Below are 21,122 nucleotides of genomic sequence, written 5' to 3' on the forward strand. Positions count from 1 at the left end.
TCTTCCTTCTTAACATGGCTCAGATCAGTACAAAGTAAGAGGCATTTGGGAACCGGTGAATCACCAATGCAAGGTCTTTTGAAAGACACACATTCTAAGAGCTGCTGAAGTCTCTTTTTAAGAATTCTACATAGATGCAAAGGTGGAAAGTGCATTGCAGGTAGAAAAACATGGAGGTTCTTTTCTAAGGTATTGCTTGCTTCCACTATAGACACCTTATCCATTGTGAAATTATGACTTTGCTAACTTTTCCCCCCATTGTACTACATGGAAGGATGTGGACAATACTTTTGACTTATGAAAGTCCTAAATTTTGTTTAAAAGTGAAGAACTCTGGGGACACTTAATATTTTTGTGCAAAACTATCCTGAGGATATGACAGGAAGGAACCTTCTTGTGTTCTATAAGACCTTCAGAATAAGCAAAAGATCTGCTGAAAAATACCTAATCAAGTATGTGAATGTGCTACTGGTTTGGAGGTAAAAGGTATAAGAACACACAAAAAAAACCCTGTTGGTTAAGCCAAGGCTCGTTTTAGTTCAGCATTTTGTTTTTATTGGTGGCCAACCAGATTACTCTGGAGTTCTTACAAGAAGAAGATGGAGACCTACCTCTCTCTGGTTGCTCCCCTGCAGCTGGTACTTGGAAGCATGTTCCCAACCTGGAAGTAATATTAGGTCTTCAGGATTAATAGCCCTTGATATATCTGTCCTCCAGGAATTTATCCAATCCCCTTTTAAAGTAATCCATATTAGTGGTTCTTACCATGCTTGTGGTAATGAAGTCTGCAAGTTTCTGTTTGGTTCTAGTACAGTATTTGGAGGGAAGGAGAAACATTCCCTGAACACTGCACAATGCACTTTGATCATGCCCTTCTCAATTGCCTCTTTTTCCAAGCTCAGAAGTCCCAAACATTCTACCTTTTTCTCATAGGGAAATTGTCTAGGAAGCTTAAAGATCTTGTAGGGAGGGCCTTCAAGCTCCCTGGTCATTTTGGCTGCCCTCTTCTGCCCTTTTCCAGTTTTATTGTATCTTTTTCAAATGTGACCAGAACTATACACAGCATTCTTTCCTAATGATCTCTAATACGGAATTTGCACTTTTCACAACTGCTGCATACTCAGTTGACATCTTTATTGAGCTGATATGATTCCAAGATGTTTTCCTGGTTAGTTGGATAGCTCAGTTCCCAAAAATGTATATGCAAAGTTAGGACTTTTTTGCCTATACAGTATTCTTTAAAAATCAGACAATGTGATTTTCTGGATTTTCCCCCCATTTTGTCTCTCATAGTTGAGGTATACCTATGATGGAAATTACAGGCCTTTCTCATCTTTTTAAGTGGGAGAACTTGCACAATTGGTGGCTGACTAAATACTTTTTTGCCCCACTGTATGTATAATTTATACTTACTTAAACTGCATTTACCATTTGGTTAACTGTTCACTCTTTTTAAATAGATGTTTGTGAAGATTTGCACAACTACTGTTGGCATTCACAAACTTGAATTGGTATTATTGGTAATAATTGGTATTATTACCAGTATATAATCACTGCTTCCCCTAAGAGTAGGTAATTTATAGGCAAGTTAAAAAGCATCAGTCTCAGTACAGATTCTTGAAGGCCTTCACTTCTTACTTCCATTGAAAAAACTTATTTATTCCTATTTATTTTGTTTTCTTCTTTTTTTTAACCAGACAAGACTCCATAAAAGGACAAGTGCTCTCTCATGTGATCATGTTGGTTACTCAAGAGCCTTTGATCAGGAACTCTGAAAAAGACTTTTTGAAAATTCAAGTATACCATTTCAAGAGAGTCATTCTCCATCCCTGTACCTGTCAACACTCTCAAAAGAGGCAGGATTAACCTTTGCCGAATCCATGCTGATTTTCTTTTAGTAAGACTTGTACCTCTACATGCTTAGGGGCCTTTTTACATGATTACCATTTCCACTCATTTGTCCAGAACAGTCAATAAGCTGACCAGCCTTTAATTTCCCAGATCTCTCCTAGGTCCTTTTTAAAAATTGGTTTTTCACTGGCTACCTTCCAGTCTCACTGGGACCAAATTGTGACACAACTTGGCTCTTGTTCCTTTTATGCCTGCCATTAGTGTTAAAATCTCATGTCCAAAAAGTTCTTGCCTGCTGCAGAAATCAATTTGTGCAGTACTATTGTGATTACAGCATGGGTACATTCATTCACAGAAGTAACTGTCAACCGTTGATCAATAATCCTAACCCAATAGGCGGGGGGGGGGGAAGCACAAGACAGCTGAAACAAGCAGAATTAATTGGTGCATGAAACTCACTAGCAGGCAAACAGGCAAAAAAGGAACAAGACCCCACAAATTATATATTTTGCTAGGAGGTTACCAAATGGGTTTTTAAGAATTCATGGTTGGTTTCCATCAGGACCTAGTAACTTGCTACTGTGTAGTCTCTCAAGATGTCCTAGAATGTGTTCTGTTGTATTTGCTTTAGGTGTTCCAATTCTTTCCTTAAGAAAGTCAATAAAGGCTGAGGTATCCATCTTATATTATCCATAGTAGTGACACATGCAAAGCATTAACTCAGTTCCTCTACAGTTTCCAGATCCTCCCTGAACATACCTTTCACTCCTTTGTCATCTAATAGCCCAACTCCCAACTCCCAAAACAGTTGTTTTAATAGATTTAAAGTTTAGTGTATTCATGAATGTTTTTTTGCTATTTGCTCAATATAGTTTTTTGCATTCTTTATTATCACATTATGTTATATACAGTACGTATCACATTTTTCTGCCCAAGTTTATTATCCGTTTTGTTCTCCTTGGTAGGACATTCCATTTCCTGTGAGAAGCTTTCTTAATTTTTACAGCTTCCTAGATACTACTAATAAACCATCATGACCTCTTTCTAGACTTGATTGACCCATTCCTGTGTTGTAGAATACAATCCAGGAGAGCTTCAGTCATTGTGATTTTTAAATGCATTATGAAGAGATTTGGTCCTAGTCCTCTTTTCACTAGTTCTCTAATTATCAGCAGGATTCAAATGTGACTATGTTGAACCTTGCTGATAATTTCCCATTTGTATATAATTCTAAAAGTAATAGCATTATAGTCACTGCTTCTTATTTGGTTCACAGTATTTACATCTCTCATTCAATCACAGTCAAAATTTAGGATTAAATTTAGGGTTGCCTTTCTGCAAATGTGTGATGGAATGGAATTATGAAGGCCAGACTCAGGGAGAAAAACGTTTTCTTTCATCTCCTGAGGCGCGAGGGAAAGATAAGAGAATGAGACTGGCACCTCCCTGAGGAATTCACAATGTTGTGGCTGGCATTACTTGGGAGCTGGGGTTTCAATCTGGGAAGATTTTTGCTAGAGGTTGTAGCTAATAAACATTGCCGGACTGAATTTACATGGTCTCTTGGAGTTCCTTGGGCTAGGCCTGACATCAGTCTTCCCAGATTGAAACCCCAGCTCCCAAGTAATGCCAGCCACAACACTGTGAATTGCTTAGGGAGGTGCCAGTCTCATCCTCTTATCTTTCCCTCATGCCTCAGGAGATGAAAGAAAACGTTTTTCTCCCTGAGTCTGGCCTTCATAATTCCATTCCATCACATCAAAGAAAATGTTTTTCTTCCTGAGTCTGGCCTTCATAATTCCATTCCATCACAAAATGCTTCTAAGACCAACTATTCTAAGGCACAGTCATTTAGGATATCTAGAAATTTGGCTCCTTTGTTGTGGCCTGAGCATGAATGTACCCCCTCTCTAAGGCTAGTTGAGCTCCTTCACTATTGTAAGAACTTCTCCTTTGTAGGTCTTTCTGCTTTCTTTCACCACCTCAAGATCACCTTCAACATACTGTTCAAATGGGCAATAACATTTCCCTAGATGTCATTTCCGTTAATGTCCAGATATTGACACACAGTGATTTTATAAAAGGACCTGTTTTCTGTTATTTTATTTTGTATGCTCTTCAATATAAAGAGCGACATGTATGTCCATTATATCTGTAAAGAGTAAAGAAGATGACCATGGCAGAAATATGCAAGAACCATTACCTAGGCAAAAAGGCTGAAACATTTTTTAAGAATGTTTAGGAGATGATATTGGGAAGCAGCTCAGGCAAATGCCTCCCTGATTCGTTGGGGTATAAGAAGAGGGAGAAGATACAGCACAATCAGACTTACAAGATTCTGTTATAGCCTATCTCAATAAAAGTAGTTTTAGCCTTCCTGTGGAATTGATTTCCTGGTCTGATTTATCTAGGGGGGCTGACAATATCCTTCCTGTCCTTTCTATAAATTTTGTATCCAGTAGTAACTGTAACCCACTGATTAGCTCCATTCTGTCAGTTTTCTGTTATTCCCACTATTCCTATGTTTTCATTCACAACCAAGCACTCTTAATTTCACATTTTGGCCTGAAGACTTCTAGCAATGACGTAGATATTATGAAGGTAACTTTATGTAGCAGAATATGCAAGCATAGAGAAATAAAAATAATAGATCTACTTATAGAATAGTTTCTGGAAACAGGTACCTATCTTTTGAAAGAAAAAAACTTTCTTAGGAAACTTCATTTACATAGACTATGTAAGACCTAGCTGTATTCTCAGATAGACAGACCATGTGAAGTTATTGCCCAGAAGATCTTGTCTACCTACCTCTGTGCTCTCTAAGCACCTCCAGTTCAGTCATCCTGTTTTCAAGGGAACAGACTGGTTAACTGAAAGCCAAGAGCTCACTGCACCGAGCAGAAATCCAGAACTATTGCACAACAGGCAAATAGCCACACATTTGACACTGCAATAAACTAGACAGCACCGGCAGGATTTCTTGGTAACTTGGTTTTCTTCTTTGCAAACACTGAGTAGAAATTAAGAATTAATAGATGATATCCTCAGTGGAGCATCCTGAAGAGCTCTGTACTTAGCCTTGTGCTGTTTTCAGACCTAATTTGTTGCTTGAAGTAAAGTGCAAATTGGGGAAGCAAAAACAAGAAAAATACAAAGACACCATGAAGAAGGGTTTTAAGAAGAATCCCTGAATACTAACTAGATGCTAATTTAATGTCTCAAAAAAATCAAAGAAAAACATATTCCTAGCTATGTAAAATATTCATAGTAACCAAACACAATCAAATATAGCACCAAAGGGAGATTGGAAGTTAAGGGCATTGTTTTGATACACAATTTTATATTCTATATATATTTTATAGAGATATAGATATGTTTCACATAATGTATAACTATACCTGTAAGAGTGCACTCTATTCTAAAGGGTTAACTTACTTTATAAAGAGCACACCATTCTCCTACCCCATCTCCCTTAAAAGCAATTAACCAGAGGCCTGTAGCCATAAATTAATTCCGTACCAGGCTGGTGTTAGGCCGATGTCCGGAGAGAAAGGTTTGGGATTCCAAAGGATAGATAAGAAGGAAAAAAAGTTAAACTTAGATTCAACTTTCAGGGACCACCTCAACCCCTCCTTAGACCATCCCCAAAACCCCATGTATGGATATAGGGGAATGTATCACCTGCATACATTAATGGATGTCTATAAAACTCTGATGTTTGCTTTGTGAGGTGTGATTCCTTCAACATTCCTTTCTAATGGGTGTTGATTGGAGTCACCCAGCTGTGTCTTGATCAATATACATCTGTTATCTTAAAGAAGCCTCGTCTCAAGTCTCTTTATTTGGCTTTATTGGAACTTGGGAAATAAAAGGTGCCATACATTTTTGGCGAGCCAGCCAGGAGTCCCGAAGGCAGGGATTCCTTGGGGAGGCTGCTTTTAGCCCCTCTCTAAATTGCCTTCACTACAGCGGACGGAGGAAATCGACGGGGACCTTTAACAACGTCAAGCGCGCGCCTGGAAAGTTCCAGTGACCTTGTGCTGGGCACCGTCGACAGACTCCGCTCCAGCTGAACCTGAACGCTCAAAATTGAGGCTTTTTCTTTTATATTTGTTGTATAAAGTGGATTTGGGGAAACTGGAAAAGGGTGAGTGTGTTTTTATTAGGTGGGGAGAGCTGCCTTGAGAGTGTGTGAGTGAGACGTGGGAAATTCCACTAGGGGCTTGCCTACGAAGTGAGTGCAGTATGTGTGCTTGTTGGAATATATTGTCCTAGAGGAGGATTTTAGGTTAGGAGGACTCACCGTTACATGGAGAAGGATTTCACATTAGGGAGGGTATACTGGCCAGACCCCGAGCTGATTATAGGAAAAATCGGCCCGAGAAATCCCTAGAAATTCCGAGCTGAACCCTGCGTCGAGGGAAAGACAGACAGGGAGGGAAAATAAAAAGCCCAAGAAATTCTCCTGGTGAAGTTCACAGAAATCCCGAGTTGAAGGAAAGACCCGAGAAATCCTCTAGTTAACAGAAAAGAAAAGAAAAAATAGCCATCTGAGTGAAACAGCAACGAAGGAATCCATAGCAAAAAAAAGTTTTACCCCATTGCAATGCGTTATCAGGCACTGGGAAATTTTAAAACCCAGAGTAGCAATGGAGAGGAATTTTAAAAAGAATAAACTAAAAACTCTCTGTGAATTCGCTTGGCCACATTATCATATTGGTCCAAATGTAGGATCTTGGCTACCGGAGGGTACTGTTGATGGAGAGTTTATAAATATCTTTGCCAGTTTTTTGGCTTCAAGCAGTAGGCTTGAGGAAGAGGTTTATGCCAAATTTTTCTTTAACCTCTATTTTCGCCCAGACATTCAAGATCTATGTGGGCTGAAAACCAATCCTGCAAAACTTTTTTCCCTGCGGCCAAGAGCTGAGCAGGACACAGAAACAAAGCTAAAGCATAAAACAGAAGAGGAGGAGGAATCCCCCCCCCCGATCCTCTGGCTGAGTTAAATGCCAACCCTATCATTTTCTCATTGATATGGGTGCAACTTATAGTGTTTTAAATGACAAAAATATTCCTTGCCTGACCATTTCCTCTGCTCCTGTAATTGGTGCAACAGGAGTTATGGAAATGGCACCAATCAGCTAACTTTTTCAGTTGTTACTCCTAGGGACCTCAACTGGATCATTCTTTTTTGTTTATGCCACATTGTCCCATCAATCTTCTTGGTTGGGACCTTTTAGGAAAATTAAGAGCTACCATTTAATTTAATGATCAAGGCTTGAGTCTTCACATTCTCCCAGAACAGGCTTATCTTTGTTTTTATCCAAGCCAACTGAAGCCAGCCCACTTGATAACACCCAGACTGACCCACGGGTGTGATATCAAGGGAAACTAGGGCTTGCTCGGTTTGTCAAGCCCCACATGGCTCAGTTGTTCCCTGAAGCACAACCCATCTCAATTAAGCAATGTCCTATCAGATGGGAAGCATGCCTGGGAATTAAAATATTAATTGATCACCTTGTCTAGTGACTAAGTATGGTATACAGTTATTGAAAAACAAGGATGCATATTAGGAGTCCTTACCCAGAAATTAAGACCTGAAAAGGATTCCTATTGCTTACCTATCCAAAGTCATGGATGCTGTGGTAAAAGGCTGCCTTCGTTCAATTGCAGCTACCGCTCTTTTAATTCAAAAGATGTCTGCACCCCCCACTCTGTTCAAACATTGCTGGAACAAAAACTTCCTGCATGGGCTACTTCAGCCCTATTGACTAAATATGCCAGCTTAATTTTGGAAAATGATTCAGTTAAACTGTTTCGCTGTGAACAGCTCAACCCAGCCACCCTCCTGTTTCGACCATCAGAGGAGGCTAGCTCATCAGAAGGCCCCCATGACTGCCATCAGGTTTTAGAGACTATTGTTGGAATTCGCCCTGACCTCCAAGTTGAACCTTTTAACTTGGCAGAATGTCAATTTTGGACTGATGGTTCTTCTTTTGTTGAAAATGGGGTCCGCCAGACAGGTTTGGCTGTGGTCACCACTGATGGACCTATTTTACTAAGTAAGCTGCCCTCTCACTGGTCAGCCCAAGCAGCTGAACTGTTAGCCCTCATAGAAGCCTGTCATCTTGCCAAAGGGCAGACAGCCAACATTTTTACTGACAGCCGCTCACACACGTGCTGCTTTTTGGAAGGCCCGAGGATATGTGGAATGGAAAAGCCCTGAAAATGAAATCTCTTTTTGAATCCAAAGAGTGATAAACCTACTCCTCCAGGCCACCTCCGTACTGCTCAATACCCAGGAGAAGCCTGGCAAGTGGACTTTACTGAACTTCCCAAAAAGGGGCCCAAAAATCATCTTTTAATCTTTGTGGATTTGTTCTCCGGATGGCCTGAAGCCTTCCCTGCTTCATTTCAGCTTGCGGGGAAAAATGGTTAGGGCCTAGTGGAGCACATCATTCCAAGATTTTCGGTCCCTAAAAGGTTAAATCAGATAACAGCCAGCACTTCACCTTTGAAGTCATTCAGCAAGTCAGTAAATTCCTGGACATTCCTTGGTATTCACATTCTAATTACAAGCCTCAGGTTTCAGCCAGGGCTGAAGACATGAAAGAGGGCTGAAGATCGTACTTTAAAAGCTCAGCTTGCAAAGCGACTCAGTTGCCGTGGCCCAAAAATACTGCCCCTTGCTTTAACATATATCAGGGCTATGCCCAGAGGGCCACTATTGCTGTCCCCCTTCAAAATGCTTTAGGGGAGACCAGTTTGTATCTCATGAAGTGCAAACTATATGGACAGGAAGTTGGCGCACGTTCCATATTTCCCTGCAGGTCCGAGATGCCTTGCCAGTCGCTCCTGATGTACCACCCATCGCCCAGCCAGGCTAGTGGGTCAGAGTGAAGGAGCTGTTCCCACCCTGCACTGATCCAAAGTGGTCCGAGCCGAAGCAAGTACTCCTGAACATGCCAACTGCTGTAAAAATCGAGGGCATCAAGCTTGGGTGCACAGATCCAGGATCGAGCAGGTGAAGGAACCCCAGGACATTTGGCAAGTTTCCTCTGTCAATAGACTCAAATTAAAATTGCAGCACTCTCTAGCTTCTCTAACAGATCTTTTCAAAGACTGATTAGGTCCACCGGTAGTGACCTAATTCAAGAACAACCAGAAGATTTGGCATCATAGATTCTACCAGCCACACGACCCCTAGACGTGCTGGCTTTGTCACAAACTAAGTTGTGAAACTGATATTGTTTTTATTGTGTTGATTGTTTGTTCTGAAATACTTTTCCTTTGTTGTTGGTTTCCCTATGCCTTTTGGGGAAGAGAATTACTATTTTCTGGAGGGAAGATGTCTTAATGCCCTGGATGCCCATCCAGGGACAGATCAAAAAGTGTGTGTCTGAAAATTTGATCATAAGCCTATTGATAATTGAAGTGTTCCTTTTGGTTGACAATACTGATGCTTATATCCAAAGGTATGGAGTTTGGAAATCACCCCGCCTGCACTGACTTATAAGGTAATACTAGAAAAGATAAAGAGGAGTTTGTGTCCCGTTTATGGCTTAATAAGACATATAATGCATACTGTGATTTTGTCCCAAACTCTGCTGCAGGAATGCAACCCCAAAATAGTAAAGGATTGTTGGATATATTTACCTATAGCCCCAGGGGTTCACTAAGCCCTTCCTGTCCCAGCAGAATGATGGTACAAAATCAGGACTAAGTTGGTTTTCACTGGGAAAAAGATCCCAGAGTGGAATTGCTCAAGCTTATTTTGATACACTTAAGAGGATGATATTGGGAATGGGGCTGAAACAGCCCCCCACCCCCACCCCCACCCCCGTAGATGGGCCTGTTGTTCTTGGAATAGAAATGTTGGATAAAACCACCAATATGTGTTCAGCAACATGATCCTCATGAACTCAAGAAAGGAGTAGAAGTGGGAAGAATTGATGTGAATGCTTGTTCTATGGTGATTTCAATGGTTTGTAATCACACCCTCACGATGATGAAAGCTATGTAGGCACCTACAAAACAGATCAAAAATGTGTATTTAACCAAAGGATCCAGAATAACTATTCTACAAGGAAAAGTGAGAGAGAACTGGTGTCTGGATAAACCTCCCTGCGCCCAGTTCGATCTCCCCCCTTGGCTCTTAAAGAGCAAGAAGGGACAATGGGAAGACTCCTCATATTTTGTGGACCCTTCCCTGCCAGGGGTGGTAGTAAACAAATCAATGGAAGCCCCTGTAAAACCATAAGAAAGGGTGCAACCATTGGCTGGAATGTATGTGACTGAGACTTTCACTGTGAGGCTCGGTGACAGTTCACAGGAAAAAGATTTTGAATTCACTTTGAGACTATGCCTGGAAAAGGGAGGAGTTTTCTTTCTTTGCGGAGACAAGACATTTTGATGCCTGCCCCTTGATTGGGAAGGAATATGTACTTTAGCCTTCCTGTCTCCTGATATTGGGGTTATTGTAAATAAGCAAGATCCACCAATCCCTTTGATAGGACGTATTCGGAGGAAGAGAGTCCCACTTCTTCTTCCCTTGTTAATAGCCACAGGAACTGGGATTGCCTGAATAACACACTCTGCTATCACATTTCAACAACTGTCAAAAGATTTCCAAAGTAGCCTGAATCAAATTGCGCAAGGAGTACTTGAACTCCAGAACCAACTAGATTCATTAGCAGCTGTGGTTCACCAAAACAGATGAGGTCTGGATCTTCTCACAGCTGAGAAAGGAAGCCTCTGTCTCTTTTTGGAAAAAGAGTGCTGTTTTATACTAACAAATCAGGAGTAGTTTGACAGGTCGTTAAAGACCTGCAAGAAAAAGCTTCTGAAATAAGACAAAGACAAATGCAAATCAATGGTTATCCTGGCTACCTGGAGTGCCTGGATAAGACAAGTATTTTTGCTTTTATGTTCATTTGCTGGATTAATATTCATTCCATGTATAGTTCCTTTAGTAAGAAAATTAGCACTAGAAAAGCACAGTGGAAAGTACACTGTGTGAACGCAACCACACAAGTGGTTCACCTGAAAGCAAAAAGATGACTGGCTGAATGAAGGGCAATCTCTTCATTCCTTGGAAAGGAAAGGAAAGGAAAGGAAAGGAAAGGAAAGGAAAGGAAAGGAAAGGAAAGGAAAGGAAAGGAAAGGAAAGGAAAGGAAAGGAAAGGAAAGGAAATGTTGTTGTTTCCACAATTGATGGTTTAACTGTAATTGCAGCCCCCAGAAATCAAGCCCAAACATTTGCCAAACTTATGATCCTTCGCTTCCTTCCGAAAACATATAAGTGGAATCACATACATAAGAAGCATCTTATGTTCAAAAGCAAAGGGAGGAAATGAAGGGCATTGTTTTGATACACAATTTTATATTCTATATATATTTTATAGAGATATAGATATGTTTCACATAATGTATAACTATACCTGTAAGAGTGCACTCTATTCTAAAGGGTTAACTTACTTTATAAAGAGCACACCATTCTCCTACCCCATCTCCCTTAAAAGCAATTAACCAGAGGCCTGTAGCCATAAATTAATTCCGTACCAGGCTGGTGTTAGGCCGATGTCCGGAGAGAAAGGTTTGGGATTCCAAAGGATAGATAAGAAGGAAAAAAAGTTAAACTTAGATTCAACTTTCAGGGACCACCTCAACCCCTCCTTAGACCATCCCCAAAACCCCATGTATGGATATAGGGGAATGTATCACCTGCATACATTAATGGATGTCTATAAAACTCTGATGTTTGCTTTGTGAGGTGTGATTCCTTCAACATTCCTTTCTAATGGGTGTTGATTGGAGTCACCCAGCTGTGTCTTGATCAATATACATCTGTTATCTTAAAGAAGCCTCGTCTCAAGTCTCTTTATTTGGCTTTATTGGAACTTGGGAAATAAAAGGTGCCATACAGAAGAAAAAGCTGAGTATGTTACTCAGCGCCATATTTATTTCCCCTTTGCCCCTTGTTTGAGCACAGGCTAGGCTGGTGCAGGTAAATTGATAAAACTGGAGGAGAGGGGAATGCAGTGAAGTGCAACACTGCAGAGTACAACTCTTTTTTTTTCTTTTTTTTTTGTGAGGGTCCAGACATGTTCTCATTTAAATATAGGAGCTATCTTTCCGGGTAATACCACCACATGCAATATTTTAGCATATGTAGCACCCTTTTGCATCACACCTAGCACAATTTCAAAATAACTGCTTCAGTTCTACAAAGTAACAGTTATTCTTAAGTAATGATCAAGGTTTGTTCTATTAGCAAATCTAACTCATTCCTGGAGTTTGTTAGGCCTGCAAGCAGACTATAGTATAGCTTATTTGGAGTGTTGCTTTTTTACATTTGAAAGACTTGCCCAAGTGGAGATCTATGATACTGGTTCAGCTAACCAATCTCATACTATACCACTGAATAAACCCTACTTGTCTGGGTTCACACGACATAAACCATAAATTACAAACCTCTTACATGAGCTCAGCCTAGGTCAAATTTTATATTGTCATTTCTATGATTTTATATATAACAAGTCATATCTGGTAGTTGCGGATAACATACAATATTCAAAACACTATGGCAATTTCCCAGTCTAAATTAATTTTTTTTTATCCCAAATATATTAATAAGGATTATGTCCACAGTAGCCTCTCCACTAATTGTGGGGACAAAAGGCAAAACCTTCCATTGGCTAATGCTTCTGAACAATTGCAAATATACCTCTTTCAAGAGAATGCTAAACCTGTGTTTATAGGGGGCCTGCAATTTTCTGACAAGTTTGTAGGAAAGCACTAGTTTGGCATTAGATTGGCTGATGCCTCTGCAGAAGCCAGATGTCTAATCTTTTCTGCAGCTCAAGCCAAAATAGAAGCGTGGAGAGCAATTCACAAAGACTGGAGAGAAGATGCCTGTAGGAGCTGACCAGATTGCGCCTCCAACCACAGCTACAATCGCATTGTCAATGAAGTGTGCTAGATTGTATCCACAGGAAAAGAGAGAACACACTGGTTTAAAACTGGAATACCTAAAGATGACTTTAAGCTGCCTCAGCTGTGAGTTGGGGATGAGACAAAGGCAGTGTCATAGGGACTAAGAAATGGCTGCCAGGGAGTGCTCATACTGTGCCTCTTACAGGGGCTGTGAGAGAGCTATATTTTCTAACCACTACATCAGGGCTTCCTAGCTCAGAAATACATTTACAAAAGACTGAAATGCAGTCAGACATCAATGCCATATTCAAGTTTGGTTTTAAAAAGGAAGAGCAGGAAAGTATCCTCCTCTCCTCTCCAATCCAATCCTAGCTAAGAGGAAATGTTGGGAGAGAAATGGCAGTGATTGGTGCTGGTCAGTGAACAGGTGGAAGGGAGTGTGTCTTGTGGCAGCCACAGGTCACCTGATCTAGTTATGCTGAAAAAAGGCTGCCAAGCACTATAGATTTTATACACCTTGTCACTGTGGTAGAACTCTTAACATTTTTAATCCAGAAGGCAGAGTGGCAATAGAAGATTGATTAAATTCTGTATTGGGAATTAGATGCAGCCAGTGCTTCTAAACCAGTGCCAGCATTATAAATGCAGCAGCAATGTACTGGGATAACCAGGCATATCGATGCTGAATTAAGCCCCGAGTGGGCCCTGAAGGCTGCATGTGAACCTTTGCGACCTTTCGGCCAGTTATCAAAACACAAAGTGTGTATGCTGTCACCCTGAAAAAAGCCTATGAAGCACCCTGAATATTTGTTCTCTGATGATGTCCAGTCACAACAGCTTAGTACAATGTGCAGACTTAGCTGTACAACACATGTCAACATAACTCCAAAATTGAAGGTCAGGCAGCATCATTGTTAGGAACAACCAAGTATTACAGAGACCTGGGACTGAGAAGGAAAAGGGATGGATACAATCTGCATGATCCAATATTTATATAGTTTAAATGTAAAGAAGTACAGGGTAAGCTGTATTCACTAAGGATACTTTTATTTTATGGTTTACTTGATTCTATGAAGGATACGTGAGATACTGTATATGGCATCTTTCTCTTCATGTCAGAGCAATTGTGGTCGGAAACCAAACCGTTTTGTTTCAACTTAAATATTTGTTTTCTGGTCACTATAATTAGTTTCGGACATCACGCTAAAGCAAGATTTCGTTCGACCCGGGCTTAGAGAATTCTTCTTGAAGTTTGCCGTCCACGGTTTCTGACGTAGCGCGTTCTGTCCACGTACGGCGAGAAGAACCTTCGCGCGCTGTGGGAACGCGGCCCCAGCACTTTTCCCAAACAAAAGCGGCCGCGCTCGAGGCCCTTCCCGAGGAGGAGGAGGAGGAGGAGGAGGAGGATCAAAGAGCAGGGCCGGAAAAGATCCCGCCTCCGCCGAGAGAGGCCAGATGCCGGGCTTCGGCTCCTCCCCGCCCTGATCCCGCGGAGCAGAGGGACCTATAGAGGGCTGCGCTGCGGGCTCGGGCTGCAGTCAGGGCGATGGTCGCGGTGGCGCGCCAGCAGCCGGAGCTTGACGCCCGCCGGGGGCAGTGGGCGCCCAAGCAGCTCCTTGGATGCGCTGCCCGGGCGGGGACCCCGGGTCCGGGCCTGGCGCGGAAGCAAGACGGGTGTTCCAGGGGCCGCGATGGAGGAGAATCCAGGGGGAGTTCTGAAGACGCGTTGTGTAGGCGGGAGGATGGTAATGGTCCCGGATGGCTAGTGAGTGGCCAGCAGATTATTCCTTCGCTTTTACTCGGGGCGGGTGGGGGGTGGCGAACGTCCCTCCGCGCTCGTTTCCCGGGATCGTTGGATCCCCCTGACTTGGAAAGGTCGGTCGTCGCTTCCTGTCGCACCCCGCTTTTCCTCCTTCCGAAGTGAAGTTTCAGTGGCGGGGCTGCTGTCCCGCTCGCGGCCCAAGGCTCGCCGCTGCCGCTCAGACGGAGCCCGGAGTTGGGCTCGCCCCTCCGTTCGGGGCAAGAATAAGTCCGTATTCTGCATGCGGCCAGTCTAGCAGTTTGCGTCTAGCAGCGGTTAGGGAGCGCGCGTTTCTCTCAGCTAGAAGAAAGGCTTGAAAGCAGCGCCTCCCCCGTCCCCCGTCGCGATGCTTGTCGCCGAGCGGCCAAAGTGTGCAGGTGTATTTTTGAACGTGAAGGTTCCATTTCGCTAGTGCGGCAAATAGCCGTTAACTCTCCTCGTTGGAGCCCCCTTCAGCCCTTCGGTGGCGAGGCCAGTGTTTTAGGCACAATATACGGTGGAATGGAGGTGATGTAACAAGCTGACAATCTGTGCTTCCTCTCTCTTTTCCCCTAAATCCAGGTTCCTCTTCTTGCCCCTGTCCCCTGCTCTTTTCACAGTAGGAACACTTAGTACTAGTATAACTGCTATTCCTCTGGCTGTCCTGTATGATTTGTTTTAATCTGAGCGCTGTACTGTATATGTCCAATCCTACTTATTAAAATCTAAATGTCACCCATCTATACAGAATGCAGTCTCTGCTCCTTGCTTTATTTTAGAAGAGTATATGTAGAAATATGTCGCAGTACATATTTATAGATTGTTACCAGTGGATTTTTCAGTAATACATAATTTGAAGCAATTTAAAATTACCTGAAATTTTAAATTAAAAATTTTAAGTAATAAGCTTATTCTATTAAAGTATTAAAATACAATTTAACTGGAAAACAAATAGCATATTATATTCATTGAAGTTTAGAGAATAAGTGTGATTGCTGTTTAAATGTTTTTAAACATTTTACACCTGAATGTTCCTATGAAAAATACATTAGCTTATTTTCAAGTTATTTTAACATTTCTTTGATATTGAAATTCTTAACATTAAAATCAAGCAAACAAGAAACTATAACCTATCCCTCTTCCTTGCATGCTCATAACTGTAACTTCATAGAGTAAGTGCAATAAGACTGAACATATTTGAAAGTAAATCCTTTGAAATCAGTAATACTTATTCTAAAATGAGTTTAGAATTGGGCTTAACAAACCCTGCAAGATCTTGCTTTTAAAGTTTACTATGGTCTAATTTCCATTGCAAACACTGTAATGTAGGCAAAAGATACTGAGATACTGTACTGGATCACAGAACATTTAAAGCCTTTCAACTCAGTGGGGCTTATATCAAATCACCCAGATAGGAATGCTCTGCTGTTTTTGTTAATAAGAAAGGAAAAAGTTTAGATTTTAAAATTATTTGTTCTGTTTGACTATGGCTTCTTCTGCTAGTATTTTTCATTATGTTCCTTCAGAATAGTTCAGCCACTACTGAACATTAGTCTGGGGAACAGTAAATAGATATGAACACAATTTTTTAAGTTCTTGTAGATGTTATAAACTGTGCTGAAAGCACATCATTACCAACTTTAAAATAATACAATTTGTTTACCGCATGTTGGATGCTTCATTTTATTTCCTACTATATAATAAGGGACTCAAGTTATCAGATTGCCTTTTAAGATGCTCAGAGATAGATGTAGATTGTATAGCTTTTTAATTGTGCAGTTCACTAGGAAAATTACCATCACTTCTTAACAAGGACAGATGTGGCTTATTAAAATAGAATTGTAATAATTTCTGTATATAAGCAGACTTCTAAGTATGCTATATAATTTTCTGTTGTATGTTATAACACTTCTGTAATATCTGGTAAATGATGCTTATAAAATTAATGTACAGCTGTTGATTATTTTTTTAAAATTAAAATGAGTTTCACACTATGAAATTGTTATTATACTGAATATTTGAGGACTTCAGAGCAGCAAATTCTGTCCTTCTAGAATTGTCATATTCTCAATTGAGATTGATCGACATGTTTGCAGTGATTCCCTTTAAGTTGATTGAATAGAGTTTATGGTAGATAATTTTTGGTTTTCTCAACATTGCTGCCCTGCGTCACTCACCATTCATTAGCTGTTCTAGTTGAGGTTGTTGGAAGATGAAATTCCCTAACATTTGGAGGAATACAGATTGCCCACTCCTGGATAAGTGTTTCCAATTTAGTTTGATAAGATAGTGTGTTAGAGTTGAAAAACAGTATTAGGATGGAATAATATAACAAATTATTCATCTTGAAAACTATATTAACTAACTAGAGGAAATCCAGAAGCTGAATAGATTTTTCAAATAATGGTTAAAATATATTATTCAAGGATGTTAATAGTAGAAAATTCATGACATTCAGCTTACATAAGAGATATATTCTATTTGATCTACTCTAACATTCAGAAGATGAGTGGGAAGTTTAAGTTGGTTCACAATATAGCAACTAGTTTATTGACTAACGAGGAATACCCCTTGCTCATCTATATGGCATCTTCATATAACATAACATAAGCCTTTGCACGTTTATTGAAAAGTTAGTTGCACTGTATTCAGTAGGACTTAAATCCTTAATATGTAGCTTCACTTTTAAAGCCCTAAACAGTTTGGGACCTGGAAACCCTAGGGCAGAGATGCACAACCTTTTAGTGGCCAAAGACTGCATGGTGGAGGCAGGACTTATAGAAAGAAAGCTGTGTTACTCTGTGCATCTGATGAAGTGAGCTGCAGCTCACAAAAATTTATGCTTTTCAATAAAATTTGTAGGAAAGGATGCTATTGGACTGTTCCTGTTTGTGGGAAGAGGAAATGAAAGTTTTAATGGATGGAACAATAACACAGAATGGGAAAAGCAATGTGAACTGAATGGAGCAGCATCATAGATGTGGGGATTTCTTTTCTGGGGTGGGAAAATGTATAAATTTGTTTTGGTAACAGTGCCACAAATTCAGCGATCTGGTCAGAGGAAGCTGTTTTGGCTATAAAAATGGCCATAAGGGCCAGGTTGCCAACTCCTATATTAAATATTATCTGTATGTTGATCATATGTACCTGAACATTTGGATCATCTTTGGAGATCGTACTTCACATCCCCTTATTTTCAGTGATAATGTTTGGCTTTGGGAATGCCCTTCACAAAGCACCATAGTACAGATGTTAAAATATGGGCAGTTAAACTGCCCCTTCCGCTCCGTGACTTGGACTACAACTCTTGTGATCCCTTTGCTAATATTGGCGGGGTGATAGGGTTTGAAGTCTGAAAATATCAATCCACCTATCATAAACCAGGTGTTTAGATATTTGAATCCTTGATTTTTAAAACTGTTGCCCTCTGCTATATGTGTCAAGTCCACAATGTCCAAAACCCAATTCAGAAGCATTCTCACGCAACCAGGTTTGGTTCAGAAAAATACTTCTTTATTAAGTGGTACATGTAGCTTGCAAACAGAACATTGCTAAAACTAAAGCCTTGGGTAAACCTCCCTCTATTTATCCCCCCTCCCCTTATTGCCTGGCGTGATTCCTCTTCACCTGGCGTTGACCTCTCTCCTTCCTCCCCCTCCTACCCGAGCTCCTTCCTGGCTCTTTGGGCCCCAGCTGCCTTGTCGGCAATCAGGCCAGTCTAAATTGCCCATATATGGTTAAGCACCCTCCCACCACCCGTTACTACTCCTATTACAACCTTTAACTGCAACCCCCCCCCCTTAGTTACAATTGGCAGAAACAAATCAATCCAACTCCCATCGAATGCAATACAATGTAAAACAACAATAGTAGGGTGATGCAGGTTCTGACAATATGATATATGGATGTGTATATGTTGTATATGTTTATTGTTCACAAACCTTTCTGGCAGTTTTGTTCAACTAAAAGAACCCAATTTTTTCCTCTAGAAGCAAATTTGCCTGTTTGGATGCCTAAGTATGAAAGTTCATTTTGGTTACCAAAAATGAAGGTAGCAATTTCTGCATATTCTGGAGCTGTTCTTGGTCACCCAAGTGTAGGAATGTGTAAATATTTAGATTTTTAAAAACTATATAAAACCATAATTGCCTGATGAGAATGGGTGACTTTTAAGAATCCTGATGGCACCAGGACATATTAAAAAAGGAAGAAACTGTTCTAAATACATGTACAGTATTTAGACTGAATGTATCACCTAAGTTGAGATTTGAGGCAGAAAATGTTAAGCTGTGTTAAAAACAGCCTCTTCAAAAATAGGGGGAATTAATCTTCTCAAGCCTCAAATAGTTGAGAATAAATAAGATGGCCATCCGGGCAGGAGAAATTATGACAGTGGAATTTGCATGCTCTTAAGTTTAAAAAAAAACAACCCTGAGTGTACTATAGAGGGGATGGTTCACTTTCTGAGCTGACTGCCCAACAGTGCTGTACAATTATGAAAAATTAAGAATTGTTATATAGCACATAATGAGGCCTGGGGATAAAAGAAATGTTTTATTTGTTCACTTCTGAAACTGCTCCCTCTCCCATACACACTCCTTAGAAGACATATAAGCCCCTCATTTCTATCTTCTCTCTTCTCAGCTCTTTTCCTGGTTGTGTAGTATCTTAGGTGTGGAAGAGCTGTTATGTTCTGTCTCTGATATATTCAGAGGACCAGTTGTTTATACAGTGTTAAAACTTTACAATAACTTTGTATGAACGGATAGCGCAAGATGTAAGTTGTTTTTGCTTAGGGATTCAAATGTCATAATTATTAACACATTGTTAGTTTACTTTCTCACAAAGGCCACCAAGTTCTCTCTTTTATATATACTGATTTTGTTGATTTCCTTACCCTTCCATCTTCTGAGTTCTCTTGAGGTTTTTTGGTCTGCATTCCTTACGTATTCAGCCCTGCCTTATTGATTTTCTCAGTTATTTTTTTACTTGCATTCTGCTAACATAGCAGTATCCTTTCATCACAACCTCAAAGAACTAGTATCCTATTTAACCAAAAAGAAGAGCAGCTCTTTTCCTCAAGTTATTACCTGAGGGGTGGGTGGGGATTATATTTACAGACCAGACTATTTCGAAAGGAAGCAGACACTGATTACTGGGAGAAACCACTTTTCCCTTGCTGCAAGTAAGGACTCTAGAAGAATCACACACAGTCCATGGATGGAGAATCTCTTCTGTCCCTGGACCCCATTTTTCTGAAGTCCTCACTCAGTGAAGGTAGTTATTTAATACCTTTTTTGCCCTAGCCTTGTAACTTCTTTTGAGAAGTGAGTTTGGGCTACTTTATACACACACATACATATATGCACATGCATGCACAGGAATGTTTCATACTCCTACATACCTGCTGGGAAAAGCAATTGCAATAATTGCTCAGGCACTCTAAGTAGACAAGTATTGCATCTGTGTCTGTGTTTGTTTAGATATTTCTGTCTGCTCTTACTTTATTGACAGAGTTGTCTTATATTCAGGCTCTTCTCTTTTTTTAAGTAAATATGGTAATTTCCAATTGCTTTGAAACTTAGCTCAAATAGAAGAGGGATCAGCATTGTTGATATCAGAATCAGAACACAGAATTCCTGCAATGTAAACAGGATTCTTAGAAGTGAAGGATTACATGTATTTACCACCAATGTTCTGAATATAAACATCAAGTGAAATTAGTGATGCAAATAATAACATTATCTCTATCTACTTATATTGTGTATCCACCCTGCCCTCTTCCTCATCAACGCCTTGCTAAAAGAAAGATGTAAGCCTGCTTTTATAAAGCTTCATTATAAGGGTGCAATTATGGACAAAGTTATGTGAATGCCAGATGTTTGGAAAAGATGCCTAAGAGCTTGGATGAGTAGGGACGTCATTGAATTTGTATTGATTTCAACACAATACTGTAGAGAATAGTTCTCATAGCACTGAACACCTCCATGATGTATGTATATTTGTTCAAAATAATTATTCCTTAACACTTCATACTGAAAGCCTATGAAATAAGCTTATAGTACAATAATAACAAGCAAGTGTTCTCTACAAATTTATAGCCTAAAAAGATGCAGCACTGAAGAAAAAAAGACAGAAGAAGAAAGCAAAGTGTTCAGTTCTGATTGAAAAACATGTATTTTATCTCCCTCTAGTGACTGGTTAATATAAGTGCCTGCACAAATGATACCTTTAGCTCAATACGGTTATTAAATAAATACATACATACATACATACATACATACATAATATTGTTGCTGAAAAGGTCCTAGTTAATCTTATACTTCTTAATTTAAAGTAGAATTGCTGCTGAAGCACTGTAATTTGATTTTAGAATAAGATTTAACTGATACCTGCTGTATATTATAGCTACCTGGTTGTGACATTTGATATTTCAAAAAGCAAAACTAACAGTTTTTGCCATTTCCCAATTTTTTGTTTCTGAAGTTATAGGAATTGGTTTGGATTAAAACTGGAAAGAACTGAGAAAGATGGGGCAAAATTAAAAGTGAAATAA

At 40.2% G+C, this 21,122-nt stretch overlaps 2 protein-coding genes across 4 annotated transcripts in view; both read left to right on the forward strand.

Moving 5' to 3' along the window:
• PURG (purine rich element binding protein G) overlaps positions 1-11,770 on the forward strand; it is a 35,524-nt gene extending 23,754 nt beyond the window's left edge. For both annotated transcript variants that reach the window (XM_088147475.1, XM_088147479.1), the window contains exon 4: positions 8,682-11,770. The gene's annotated coding sequence lies outside the window, so the exon portion shown is untranslated. The remainder of the gene's footprint in view (positions 1-8,681) is intronic.
• Positions 11,771-14,200: 2,430 nt separating this feature from the next.
• Positions 14,201-21,122, forward strand: part of TEX15 (testis expressed 15, meiosis and synapsis associated) — a 41,662-nt gene continuing 34,740 nt past the window's right edge. For both annotated transcript variants that reach the window (XR_015797352.1, XM_025166449.2), the window contains exon 1: positions 14,201-14,551. Coding sequence is in view for 1 of the 2 variants with exons in the window: in XM_025166449.2 (XP_025022217.2) it covers positions 14,333-14,551 (219 nt within the window). In the remaining variant the exon portion in view is untranslated. The remainder of the gene's footprint in view (positions 14,552-21,122) is intronic.

The sequence above is a fragment of the Python bivittatus genome, unplaced genomic scaffold (genome assembly GCF_059951505.1).
Source record: "Python bivittatus isolate LINGU-HERP-01145 unplaced genomic scaffold, Pbiv_v1 ctg000520_np1212, whole genome shotgun sequence".
Lineage (NCBI taxonomy): Eukaryota > Metazoa > Chordata > Lepidosauria > Squamata > Pythonidae > Python > Python bivittatus.